Source organism: Pimephales promelas, chromosome 7, assembly GCF_988280905.1.
Source record: "Pimephales promelas chromosome 7, fPimPro1.hap1.1, whole genome shotgun sequence".
In the NCBI taxonomy this organism is placed as follows: Eukaryota; Metazoa; Chordata; class Actinopteri; order Cypriniformes; family Leuciscidae; genus Pimephales; species Pimephales promelas.
This window is the reverse complement of record NC_142775.1, coordinates 15,491,223-15,504,945: the sequence shown is the minus strand read 5'-3', so window position 1 is coordinate 15,504,945 and position 13,723 is coordinate 15,491,223. Positions and strand designations below refer to the sequence as shown.

The window sequence follows — 13,723 nt, the reverse complement described above, 5'->3', positions numbered from 1 at the left end:
CGTAAATAACGTAGGAGGCACTAATGGTTATCTGACCTCATCAGACAGAAAAATAAATATATCCCTTGCATGTATTGCCTTTGACACCTTTAGATTAGTGTTTACTAGGTGCAGGTGTTAAAGTTTAGGCAAGAATGGGAAGGGGAGAGCTAAGTAATCCGTGCCACTTTTTACTTTTAGGCATATTTCAAGATGTCTACGATATAAACTATATATTAAATAGAAACCTGTTATTTTAAATTGCATTTTTTGATCAATTAAATAGACACATTTTTACTTTCAATGGTATTAAACAGTTAATTACTCAGCATTTGTGCTCTCTGAAAAAATGCTGGGTTGTTTTAACCCAAATTTGGGTCAAATATGGACTAACCCTAGTGTTGGGTTAAAAAATGTAATTTAAACATTCAACCCAAAGGCTGAGTTTGTCCATATTTGACCGAAAGATGGGTTAAAACAACCCAGCATTGTTTTAGACTGTAATATTTAATATTTGAAGGCAAAGCTTACTATCAATATTAGTTAAGCCACTGGCACAACTTGCCCCAAACCATCTGGTACACAAAATGCTTCATTGAATAATTCATGGCTGGATAATTTGTGTTTTTACACCGTGTCCTAACTACACGCGACACGATAAAATTCCAACGACAGCTAGTGTGTCTGTCCACACTAAACGCGACGTGACTGTGAGACGTCACACGTAATCACAGCCATTCAGAACAGCGTGTGGGCGGAGTCTCTTTGTGAAAGCGCACTGCTGGCCCGCACTCGCATTGGAAATGCGAAAGGAAATAATCAAACCAAGAAATAACATTATTAAAAATCAAAACATTAACAAAATATACTCATTGACTAATTTTGTTATGAAGTAGGCTACAGTTGTATGTTTGCATAGAATTCATTTTGAACGCTATATTGTATGCTTTCAAAATCTGAGGTAAATTATCCGTTATCGCTTGTGGCACAGTGGCATCAGTTTCTCGTCGTCCATGTTTGATGATTAAACATTCATGACACGCAGAACTTCCATCCAGTGAGATCTCTGTGTGTGCAGATCTGTCATGCGCGACGTCGCAGAAATAGGAACCGTTTCTAAATTAGAAACTTCGCGTGTTCGCCGTCGCGTCTGGTTAGGACAAAAACTCTGATTAACATGGAAAAGATACCTTTTATCGCGTCGCAGCGTCGCGTGTAGTTAGGACACGGTGTTAGAATTAAAAACTGGTAAAGGTTTGTTTTTTAATTAAAATGTAAAAAAATATACAATCTTTCTCATGTACATCTCTCATAAGCAGTGGTATACTGTATTTAAATACTGTATAGGCCATGTGACAAAAATTATGTCCTGATATACTAAACTATTCTCTGTCTTAGCAGTGACCCATGAACACCTGAAGGAGCGGAGCTTGTTTGGCCTGCCCCCTCCCCCCCCTGGGGCCAACCCCTCAGACTACTATCACCTCATCACCAGTCACCGCAGCCCTTACGGAGACCTGCTCATGCAGACGGGGGCCGCGGCTACTCATCTCCCTGACTACATGAGCCCAGTGGACAGTGAGTTATTCTATATACTACATCCATACTATCACCTTAAAGGGGTGGTAACTTTAGTTAGTGTGTAATGTTGCTGTCTGAGGATAAACACCATCTGCAAAGTTATGAAGCTCAAAGTTTCTTTTTAAGGACTATAACAAACGGCTGGTAGGGACCACACGACATTCTTCCCGGGTTAGTGACATCATGAACCCTACAATTTAGATAAACTCACCCCTGGGAACGCGATTTATAGATTATCATGACAGAATATGCTAATCAATGACTAGAATATAACTACACATAAGCTACATAAATTCACCATATAACCATTCAGAAATGTTGTCACTTCTTGAGTCTGACTTGAGTCCGGTTTGATCATAAAAGGCTAAAAGTGTTTGGAATTCTCAGTGCATGTCTGTGTGAGGTAATCAGAGCTGCTAATAGGGGAGCTCCTGAAGCTCCACCCTCTGGAGCAGCAGCTCATTTGCATTTAAAGGGACACACAAAAACAGTGTTTTTGCTCACCCTCAAAAAGTAACAATTTTAACATGCTATATAAAAATATATGTTGGGTAGTTTGAGCGAAAACTTGACATACTCTGGGGACATCAAAGATTTATTTTGCATCTTGTGAAAAGGGCATTATACAAGCCCTTTAAAGAATTTGTGCTGCAATACTTTTATTTCATGTGAAAAGAGCTATAAGTAAGGTTTGGGTTCCCAGGGTGCAGCTTAAAAAAGTTGGCAAACAATAATGTCTGATCTAATATTAGAATGAAAGAATGAAAACTTTGTCAATTTGAGGCCTTGTCAGATTTCATCTGATTAGCAGTTATCAGTTTATATTAGGGGTGTAACGGTACATGTATTCGTATTGAACCGTTTCGGTTCGAGGCTTCCGGTTCGGTACGCATACAAACCGAACGGTTGCTTGGACCATTTTTCTTGCCGGCAAAATTCGTGCTGACGCGGCCAACACAACGTTGCGCAACATCCAAATGGCAAGGGTAATGAAAGCAGAACGAAACTGCGCTCCTCGTTATGTGCTTCACGGATCGTTTATCAGTTCGGACCAGCAACATCTGTGCAGCACGAGCCGATCTCGATCAAGCAACACTGTTACCACACCGCGCTAAGAGATCGGTAAAGAAAACATTTGAATTCGCCACTGAGGTAATAACATCGCTGCGAGATCTAGTGAGATGCATTCACATTTCTTTGTTATTAACCGTAGATCTCTATTAGATCAAACAGCGCTGTCATGGAAACCAGGAGAAACATTGTGCCGTGAATGAACTTTACGTCCACAGACCAGCAACATTCACCATGGATTTAATATAGTAACACTAACTGTAACCAGTTTGGCTGGAATGGTGAAATGCTTTCAAGTACTTCACACATCTTTTTTCCAGCACTTCAAAATTCAAATATTATATAAATAAATATATATTTAAATGTTATTTTTAATGTGATGACCAAAACATTATTTGTTCATCCTTCAAAGATGACCCCTATTTATAAACCTGAAAGTTTCAAGATCTAGGAAAACTCACACTTATTTAAAAATATTTTTTCTTTAAACAAATAGGAAATTTCTCTGGCATTTCTTTCTTTTTGCTGTATCGAAAACGTACCGAACCGTGACTTTAAAACCGAGGTACGTACCGAACCGTGATTTCTGTGTACCGTTACACCCCTAGTTTATATTAATTCAAATAATTAATATTCCAATATCTATTATAGCGACCCTGATTACCAACTCTGCAACTGTATGTTGCCATATAAACAGCATGTTTTTTACACTGTAAATTATATTCTAATATTTTAACAATTAAAATAAGTAAGGTACTAATGCAATTGCTGTTTTGTAAAGTAAACGAAAAAAATCATTTGGCTCCTAAAAGTAAAAATTTATGACCCTCTGTCTCCCGAAGGGCTCGTTTTTTATTTATTTATTTGGACCGCTGCTTCTCCAAGAGTGTAAAAACTGTGGCTTTGTGGTGCTTATAAAATATTGTTTTGTTGGTTTAAATGGGCAGACATGTCATTTTATTACTTAGCCAATGGTGCTTTGACTTCCTGAATATCGAGCAGGACAAACAGGGAGTATGGAAAACCTGTTTGGATAATCTTTATTTTTCCAATTCTGTTTAATGCCACTGTTAGAGCTGAAACTTTAGACATCTTCACAAAACAAAAACGGTCTTACTTACAGAACCAAAATTAGATGCAATCAGTACCAGTGTTAATTTTACTATCATTGATATACTATTATAGAATTTTTATTTTATTTTATTTTAGTTTTTTTTTTTTTATTCAGGTGATAGTAATTTTGTTGTGTGTTTTTGTCATTTTTTAATGCCTATATAATCTAAAAAATAAATCAATAAAAATGTATTAATAATAACCATAAAGTTTTATTTTAATACTTTTTTGTATTAGTAAATGGAAAAAAACAGCAGAAAAAAAATATATTTTTTAGGTTTTTTATATTTTATTTGTCAACATTTAATTTCTTCCATTTTAAATAACAAAACATTAGTTAACGATAACAACCCTGCCCAGTACAAATAGCTAACTAATTTGCTACACTCTGCAAAAAAATGTGTAAAAAAAATAAATAATAGACTAGAAGCTTTCCACATCATAGAATAAGTCTTTCAATCTTCTTCACCTGTGTATAAAACATGACTCACGTGGCAATCGGCTGTAAACATGAGCCATCTCAACAATTTACGAGGCTTTTCTGTTACGGCCTCTAATTCAGATTGGGCTGCAGGTGTGATATTATAAGTAACGTTCGACTTCCCTCCAACATTACCTTAAAAGGGAAATACAGTGTTTGGAGGAGACATCTTTTTTTGCAGTGGCTGTAATGCCAGGTCTTTCATCTCTGCTCTTTGTTTTCAAGGATGTGTTATGGCAGCTATGTACCCCCGTCTGCATCTTTGTAATGTGATCCAATTAGTCATGTAATGGACGGGTGTATGTTCTTGATCTTGTAAGGTACTGATTACTCCTGGCTATATAATGTACCATTGTTAAAAGATGCCCAGAGGATCACGATTGCATGTCGTTGCGTAATCTTTAGGGGTGAACCAGGGCGAGTAGGTTTGCAGGTCTCACGGTGCCAAGCAGGTTTTCGGCTCTCATCCAGAGTTTTGGGGAGAAATACAGTGTTGTGAATGGGTAACTCTGTGAGAGAGGATGAGGGGGAAGTCAGTGTAGGGTGTCTGCTCAGGAAACGTGTGATTGTAAATAATCAAGCTGGCATGCACTCTTGCCTTGATCCAGTCCAGCCACCCACAGTAACTCTTAGTGCCACAAATCCACACTTTTTTAAGTTTTCAATATTGCAACGTACGTTCATTTTATTTCAAGTAACAAATGTTTTTTTTTTATTTTTTTTTTTTATTATTTTTTATGGTTTTACTTTTAGTTAAATATAATTACCCTGGCCAGTAGAAATAGCTAATTTGAAAGGAATCAGGCTGGCACTCACTATTGCTATGATCCAGTTCAGCCACACACAGTAAATCTTAAGGCCCCCATATACTACAAGTGAAATCAAAGAGCGAACTGGCGTGACGTCATGTCGAACAAAATCAGTATTCTCGAGTTCAAAACACCTTCCCAAAGTGAACTTTTGCTCTGGCTGATGAACACCTTCAAGCTACCATTGGTCTGTGCCTATTACGTAATAGGTAGGTGTAATACGCAGGTAAAAACATGAACACACTAGAGAGCTGCTTTATAGTAGTATCGCTATGATTGGATGCTTTCTTAACTGCTGTTTTCTCACTATTGTCATGTTTGTTGGGTTTTTTTTTTTTTTCGTATTGAAATAAAAGTGCACAGCACATCTTCACATGTTCATTTAAATGCTAAAATGCATGTTCATTTTACCCCTAAGGCTGTGTGTCCACCAAAGCGTTTTTAGCCAGCTGAAAACACCAGACACTCTAATGAAGATGCCAAGCTTTGGGCTCTTAAGAGCGTTCTAGCAGTGCAGCGTTTTTTTTTTTTGTTTTTTGTTTTTTTTCCGTTGAGACGTTTTGTTGCAATGATACAGAATATCCACAGCACAGTTTACTTGTAACTAATTTTGCAGATAATTTGTTTCATACTAAAAATGTATTTTTCATCCATTGTGTTCGGTTAGCTCTGCTGGTTGATGTCGTTGTACAGAAATAATGTTGTGACAGTTGGTCAGTGTGGTTTAGTCCCGCCCCTCCTCCACTGTGATTGGACGGTTGGGTAAAAAGTGACAGTGATGAGCTAGTGCTGGGCGGTATACCGGTTCATACCGAAAACCAGTGTGATGTTCATTTTTAATATACCGCCATACCGATGTATTTAATTAAAAACGTTCGGAACGAAAGTTACGATGCGCCCATTTTCTTGTCAAATGTCGAGAGCGCAGTATTGTCGCGCGAAAGTAAATTAATATAATGCGCGAGCGTGAATCTCTGCTCGCGTGCGCCCGCTCTCAGATACACGCTGCTCTTGTAAGAATATGTCTATTTTCTCTGGGCTCGTTCAGAGAATCCTGCACTTTAAACGTGTTGAGTGCAATCGCTATTCTCTCCTCTTCCCCTGCTAACAATTTTAGGTTATAAGAACGTTTTCATAACGTTCCCATTAAGTTTTAAAAATGTTATTTCTGAACGTTCTATGAAGTTTTTTTAGACGTTGTATTTACGTTCTTGTTTGTTTATAAGAATGTTATTAGAATGTTAAGAAATAACAATTTTAGGTTATACTAGGCGCTATTCTATTCTACAATATTAACTAATGACAATAAAATAGACAATCCTAAGTCAATTTATTGCAATTTCTCTCTCAACCAGTAGAAAATGCTTTGAACATCTGATTATGCATGGGGGAAAAAAACGTTATAAACCGGAAAAACTCTGAAAAATTCTGAAAAAACGGCTTAATTCTGAAAAAAAAACGTGATATCAATTTTTGGTCAAACCACCCAGTACTATGATGAGCGCTGCGTTTTATCCAAAGTTGTGGATTTTTCAACTCTCGGCGACCAGTAAAAAACGCTGGGCACTCGGTGCTTCAGCATGAAATAAAAAACCACTCAGCACTTCGTTGCGCTCACTCCGTTTATAAAACGCAACGCTCCTATTGAAAACAACACGCCAGGCGCGTGGAAAAACGCTTTGGTGGACACACGGCCTAAGCGAAAAAAAAAATAACCATGAATATATTGGGGTCATTGTTCCACAAACCCACGGTTTTCCAAGTTTTTTATATTTTATTTTATTTCTGTTTACATTTATTTTATTGCATGTAACAGAAACGTTTTTAGTTTTAGCTAATGATAATAACCCAGGCAAGTACAAACAGTACAAGTATACATTTTTTTTGTAAAAAAAAAAAAGCTTTCCACATCAAAAAAATGAGTCTTTCAATCTTTCGATCTTTTCAATCTATAGAACAGTCCAGCCACCCACAGTAACTTTTAGTGCCACATATCCTCACACCCGCTCACATCACAAGCCCCAATTACTTCCAATCACAAATCAAACACAGACCTTTACGTTTTTATGACTGTAATGAGTCGGTCATGAGAGTTCCTGCATCTCTGACTGCTAGCGCTGGCCGCCGCAGAGCTGACTGCCCACAGTTTGTTTAGTGAGGCTTGTTAGCTCAACACATCACGGGCCTTTCCCCTTCCCGGCTTGTGTCTTTGGCCTTCTCGTCCGCCTGGCTTGATGTGGTCTCACTCTGGGCACTCAGGTGTTCACGGCTCTCCACACCGAGCCACAGACACAGGGCTTTCATTGATGGCCGGTGTCAGCTCATGGCCTGGTGGCATAAAGCGAGCCCTTCAGTAGAGTAAAGTCCTGATAAATATGCATCGCAGAGCCTAGCGTTTGTCTTGGAATGGTGTGCAGATAAAATTTGTATGCGTATTTAAAAATCAATTTATGTTCTAATAAATTCAGCAGACCCACCACTAGAGTGAGTGTTCAGTGAGAGCACAAAGTGGCCCTCTTGTTTTTCCCTTCATGATTCCCATTTGCCCATTAGCTGACTTGGAGAGGGAAGGTTCAGGTTTTCCTGTAAATGGTGATCGTTGTTGTAAAAAACGAAAACTGTGCACATGGAAAATCTGTCCAGCTTGTTATTAGAGCCAACATGTGCAGCACTGTAAATTTATTTGGACATTCGGCAGTTTTACACGCACTACTGGGTCAAACCAAGACACTAACTGCAGGCATGCGGTGTTGAATAGGATGTTATAGACTTCACTGTAAAATAAGCATTTTGACATTTTACATATCTGTAAACCTCATTGCAAAGCTGTATTTTCTATAAACTCCTCTTTGGATAAAATCCACCAATAAGACCCCATCACAAACATGATGAGTTGAGAAAATTAAATGTCCTATATTAGATTTAATTAATTATTTTGTTAACCGTTTTTGCATTTTATTTTGTCACTATAAAAAATAAAACTGTAATTTTTACAGTAAAAAAAACGGCAGTCAAAAATACGGTAGCAACAATATTGGTTTTACAGACGTGTTTCACTGTAAATTATACGAGTTGTTCTTTTTCACTTTCAAAAACTGTAAATTTAACGGTATTTTACAGTGTAATTACATTAAAGGGTTAGTTCACCCAAAAATGAAAATTAAGTCATTAATTACTCACCCCCATGCTGTACCAACCCCGTAAGACCTTCGTTCATCTTCGGAACACAAATGAAGATATTTTTTATTAAATTTGAGAGCCGAATCACTACCACATTGGCTGCCTAAGGGACTGGCTCTTGACGACCCAGAAAAGTCAATGAAGAAAATGTTTAAATATCCCATGTGACTACCGTGGCTCAACTATAAGTTTATCAAGTGACGAGAATACTTTTTGTGCAAAAAAACAAACAAAAATAACGACTTTATTCGACTATTCCTTTTCTTCCTTGTTGTCCTGAAACGAGACTTCCTTAGATTTCCACGACGCATGCGCGAGAATTGTGATCTCCTTCAACTACTTCAGTTCAGTTCTCGCGCATGCGTCGTGGAAATCTATGGAAATCTCGTTTCAGGCCAACAAGGGAGATCTATCACAGTTATTTACCGTAGTACTTTCGGTTAACCAATTAACGGTTTTGCACTGTAGCATTTTTAACGTCTTTTACCGTTAAAATTACGATTATTCTATAAATAAATATGCTATAGTGCAGTGAACACTGCTATTTTTCACTCAAGCAGTAGCTCACATGCACATGACTTTGCTGCCGAGAGTAGTATTTAAAACAAATCTCTAGTCTTTAAATATGATTAGTGTGTAACCCCACATCAGTCATCCATGACTTATAAAGGTAAGAGTAAACTCTTAAGACGCAAGAATGATGGATCATCACCACCTCTTGAATTTAAACCCAAAAAGCTTTTGAATACATGTAGCTCGCTCCTGCAGATCACTTTCCTCCTGCCAACCATGTGAATGCCAAACGCATTTGCCCCAACAGGCCCCAAAATAACAAATAGAGGAAAACAATGAAAGGAGACGGCGTCGCCTATGAGTGCACGTCTTGCTGAAATGCTCCATTGCTGAGCCAAGTGCATGAGCATTCCAATGGCGTGCACTTCACATGTTAATTATGGGCTGCGTCTGACAGGGCGACACGCCGATTGAAAGCGCAGTCGCCACTAAAAACAACACAGCCGCATTTCCCCATCACACCCAGACTGGTTTTTTTACTCAATGGGCACGTTCCTCAGGCCCTTTTTGTGTACTTTCAGTGAATCTATTGCGCATGCAATGTTATGAGAAGTCTCAGTCAATGCTTCTCAATGGGTGAGATGGGAAATGCTGGCCTTACGCCCTCTGGATGGATGAAAGTGAATAAATAAATCACCACAGCCTCCGGCTCACAGTCAGACTCTGCCTGATGCCCGAAACAGCCGGATAATAGGTTGAACAGACCTCTGTTTTATCGATGGCTCAATTCAGCTCTGCTTCTCAACTCTACGTTCAAGTGAAGGGGTTTACAGCGTCTAATTGAGTTGCTTACACAGGAATGCTTCAAGATTATGAATGGAAAGAGGGGGGAAACAAGTGCTGAACTCATTTGTATGGCATAGCCAGAGGGAACAGTTTAGAGTCCCGTGATAATAGCGACTGCCAAAGCAAACGTCTGCTGTCCGGCTACAGGCAGGACTCTGGTGTTTTGGAACGGAGGTTTTTGGGTGTATAGGAAGGGAGTCTTGTCACCACTGCAGCTCGGTCCAACAAACTCACTCATGCATATGCCTGCACAACAGACACTAACACAAGACGCTTCCATTTTGCAATGTAATGTACACTTCTTCAAAAGTTTTTTTTTTTTTATCCTGAAAAGTCTTACTGTATATTTATCACGGTTTTCACAAAAGTATTGTTTTCTGAAAGTAACTGTTTTCTAGATTGGTAATAATGACGCATATTAGAAGGATTTCTGAAGGATCATGTGACTGAAGACTGCAGACATTTCTGCTGAAAATTTAGTGTTGCCATTACAGGAATAAAGTAAAATTTAAAATATAATAAAATAGAAACAATTCTTTTACATTATAAATAATAATACTGTTGTTTTTTTAATCAAATAAATGCAGAGTTGGACTTCTTTCAAAATCAAAAACAAAATTGATACTGATTGCATGATTGTTTTTTTCATTTTTATATTCAAGTATTTATGATTTATACGATTAGTTGATTTTTATTATTTGATAATGGTTAGATGATAGAGCATCTATCGAACATGACACCCTTGAGCGTCAATATAAAATGCACAGAGCTTTATTCGGTTATGGGTAGGTTTAGGTCTGGGGTAGGGTTAGGGTTAGACCACTAGGAGGCGCCTTCTGGCCCATATATATCTGCTTCTCATATTGACGCTAAAGGGTGCCATGTGCGTTGGATGTAGACGAAATGTCAAAAGTGTCAGTATATGACGCCTTGGGATGAGAACGGGCTGGAATAACACCTTCCAAATAAATTTTTCCGGCATCCCAATAAAAACATCAGAGCAGATGCCTAATATAACTGCCTCTTTTGTATACGTGCAGAGAGCGCCTGTAATTATAAAGCTATATATCAGGCCAGATCCTCAATTAGAAGCACCTCCTCCTCCTACCCACCATTCCCCATCCCACAGGGTCGACAGGACTGCCCGAGCCAGCCTCTGCCACCACCGCCTCACAGCACTGCACATCTGGTTTAGCTCTCTCCCAGGAACCTGTGCACCCCTAAATTAGAGACGCTGCCTATAAAAACAGACCGTTGCAGAGTGTGTGGGACTCGGCAGCTGAGGGCAGGCAGGCGCTGCTACCCCCTGCTGTTGTCTTCAATCTGTGGGCAGAGGACTGCTAAGCGCTGCCACACGCTGTCCCATCAACGTGGCAGTCGCACAGCAAACTGGAAAAGTTTTTAGACAGAATCTATTAGGGGTTTTAGGGATATTTTTAGTTTATTTTGGTATAATTAAATTGAGTGACATTGATTTATTTATATATATGAAACTATGAAAACCAAATTTCAATTTTCTTGTCATTGTCATCCTGTGTGGTTCGCCATCTCACCCAAGACTCGCAAACCAACCTCCCGATCGTCAAAACACTGAATGAAATTTGCTAAGATGGAATTTACTTTTTTTTTAATACTTACCGATTGAATTGTAATAGAGTTTTGATTCAGACTTCCAACGATTCTGAATTTGAGTTTGTATTGTATTTCTGACTGCATGTTAATTTGTCATATGTAATTGTTTTTGGGACCTTTAGTGTTAGTTTTTGCTGAAGCATCTATAATTGTGAAGTTTCCTTAATATGTAAAAATGATTAAAATTTCCGTTTGATGTAATGGTGCAGAATGACACTTTACCTTTAAATGAAGCATTGAGGGATCAAATGTCAAAATCTCATTCTTTTATATTTAGCGTAACAACCTATAATAATTGCTGTTTGCAGTACGCATTAAAACCGATGCTTAAAGAATGGCAAGGGAGTCATTAACTTGTTGGGGGCTGTGGATTTGTGAGAGTTTGACAGGCGTCTGTTTGAAATGTCACTTGAAGGTTTTTTGTGAGGTGCTTGTGTTTGTGTGTAGTTTAATGGACCCATTACATGTTTCCTGTTGTAGCACCTTTGCTGATGCCCTCCTGGAGGGCAAAAAAGCCTCCATGCCCGACTGCTGTTCTCTGTCCGCTTACACCAGCGCTTAATGCGCAGCACCTGTTTACTACAGTTCAGAGCACATGCACATAGAAACATGGCCTCACTCAGCAATTGTAAATGCAAATTACACAGTTTTAACATTTTGTGGAAGGGTAGGCTACTTATGTCATTGTTCACCCTCTTTTTTGCCCTTATAATTATCAAGTGTGCGTGTGGATATGATTGTTACGTAACTTCTGACATCAGCATTTGAAGCTCAAATTTTGTTTTGGAAATATTTTTTCTAAATAAATTAATACTTTTATTCAGTAAAGGGAGTCAAGACTATATATATATATATATATATATATATATATATATATATATTTAAGAAATACTGTCATTTTAAAAACTGTAAGTGCTGTTCTTTTTCTTCAGTTTCCACAAAAATATTAAGCAGAACATCTGCGTGTGACATTAATAATACAATGAAATCTTTTTTTGAGCTCCAAATCAGCGTATTAGAGGGGTTTTTGAAGGATCACATGACACTTTGTATTAATATTATTATTATTGTAATAATACTTAATAGAATAATAGAAAAATAAATAGTTAATAATGTATGTATTTTTAATCTTACCAACCCCAAACTTTGTATGGAATTGTAAACACTTGGTTATTTTTGAAGATGACTAGCATACACCAATATATATACACTTTGTATATATATGAAGAGTTCAGATGCAAAAGCCTCTAAGTGCCATTTGAAATTTTCTTCTAGAATGATCATTTTTATCAAGCTTGTATATTTAAGTTCATTAATTTGACTTAAATGGGAATGAAGATTACCTAAGAATTGTCATTTAAGTGAAATTACTGAACTTAAATATACAAGCTTGATAAAAATGATCATTCTAGAAGAAAATTTCAAATGGCACTTAGAGGCTTTTGCATCTGAACTCTTCATATATATATATATATATATATATATATACTCAAATCTCTAGAAGTTAAAGGTCCCGTATTATGCCCCTTTTCACAAGATGTAAAATAAGTCTCTGATGTCCCCAGAATGTGTATGTGAAGTTTAAGCTCAAAATACCCAACAGATCATGTTTTACAGCATGTTTAAATTGTCATTTTTTGGCGCTCAGAAAAACGCGCTGTTTTAGTGTGTGCCCTTTAAATGCAAATAAGCAGCTGCTGCCGGCACAGGGGGCGGAGCTTCATGAGCTCATGCTCAGTCTCTCAGGACAATTTCATCTCACGGAATGATGATAATATCAGAAACTCTCAGTAACGGTGTTCATTTCGAGTCGGACAATGACGCCTACAGAGTCAGAGTGCTGTATAGAGATGGAACAGGTATAGTTTAGTAGTTTAATTACGGTTATTTTAACGTATTTGTCATCTGCTTGTGTGTGTCCATTCTTTATTAATAGCCTACAAGTCTGCTGTTTCGGACCAGATCCGAATGATGATCAAACATGAGTTTAATAATGTTTATTGTACATCACACAAAAGATGAAGTGTCAGTTTTAGTTCAGAAAATCGCAGAAAATCGTTATAAGAAGTGCGCAAGTTGATGGAGTTGAGGGAGCACTAATGTGGGCGATTGTAGTCCAAACGGGCCATTCGACATTGGCTACTTATGTTAAATAAAATATCTCGCTTGGCATTGAACTTTGAGCTTTATAATTTAACAGATAATATTTATACTCTAACAACAACATTACACACATACTAAAGTTTGAAACATGGAATCACGAAGAACGGGACCTTTAAATATAGACTGTTCAGCATTCTAAACATTATTTACTTGCTTGTTTGCCTAATTTGCTTGTTTGCCTCTCTGATCAATGTTGTTAAATAGCATCTGTTTGGCATTCTGCAGAACACCTCATTGGGTGAGATTGGTATGATTAGCCTGTGAAATTATTCATAGTGAGTTGTATGCAAGCCCAACATAGCGGTGATTCTGTAGATAAATAGAATTGAACGGATCTCTTTAAGGTGAGAGTGAG

The 13,723-nt window shown here is 37.8% G+C and overlaps 1 protein-coding gene across 2 annotated transcripts in view; it reads left to right on the top strand.

The window, feature by feature from the left end:
* gli2a (GLI family zinc finger 2a) overlaps positions 1-13,723 on the top strand; it is a 99,496-nt gene that overhangs the window by 66,211 nt on the left and 19,562 nt on the right. Inside the window, exon 5 of one of the 2 annotated variants that reach the window (XM_039687364.2) lies at positions 1,381-1,557. In XM_039687364.2, the coding sequence (XP_039543298.1) occupies positions 1,381-1,557 (177 nt within the window). Of the gene's footprint in view, positions 1-1,377; positions 1,558-13,723 lie in introns of both variants that reach the window. The other variant, XM_039687363.2, reaches the window with a different exon arrangement.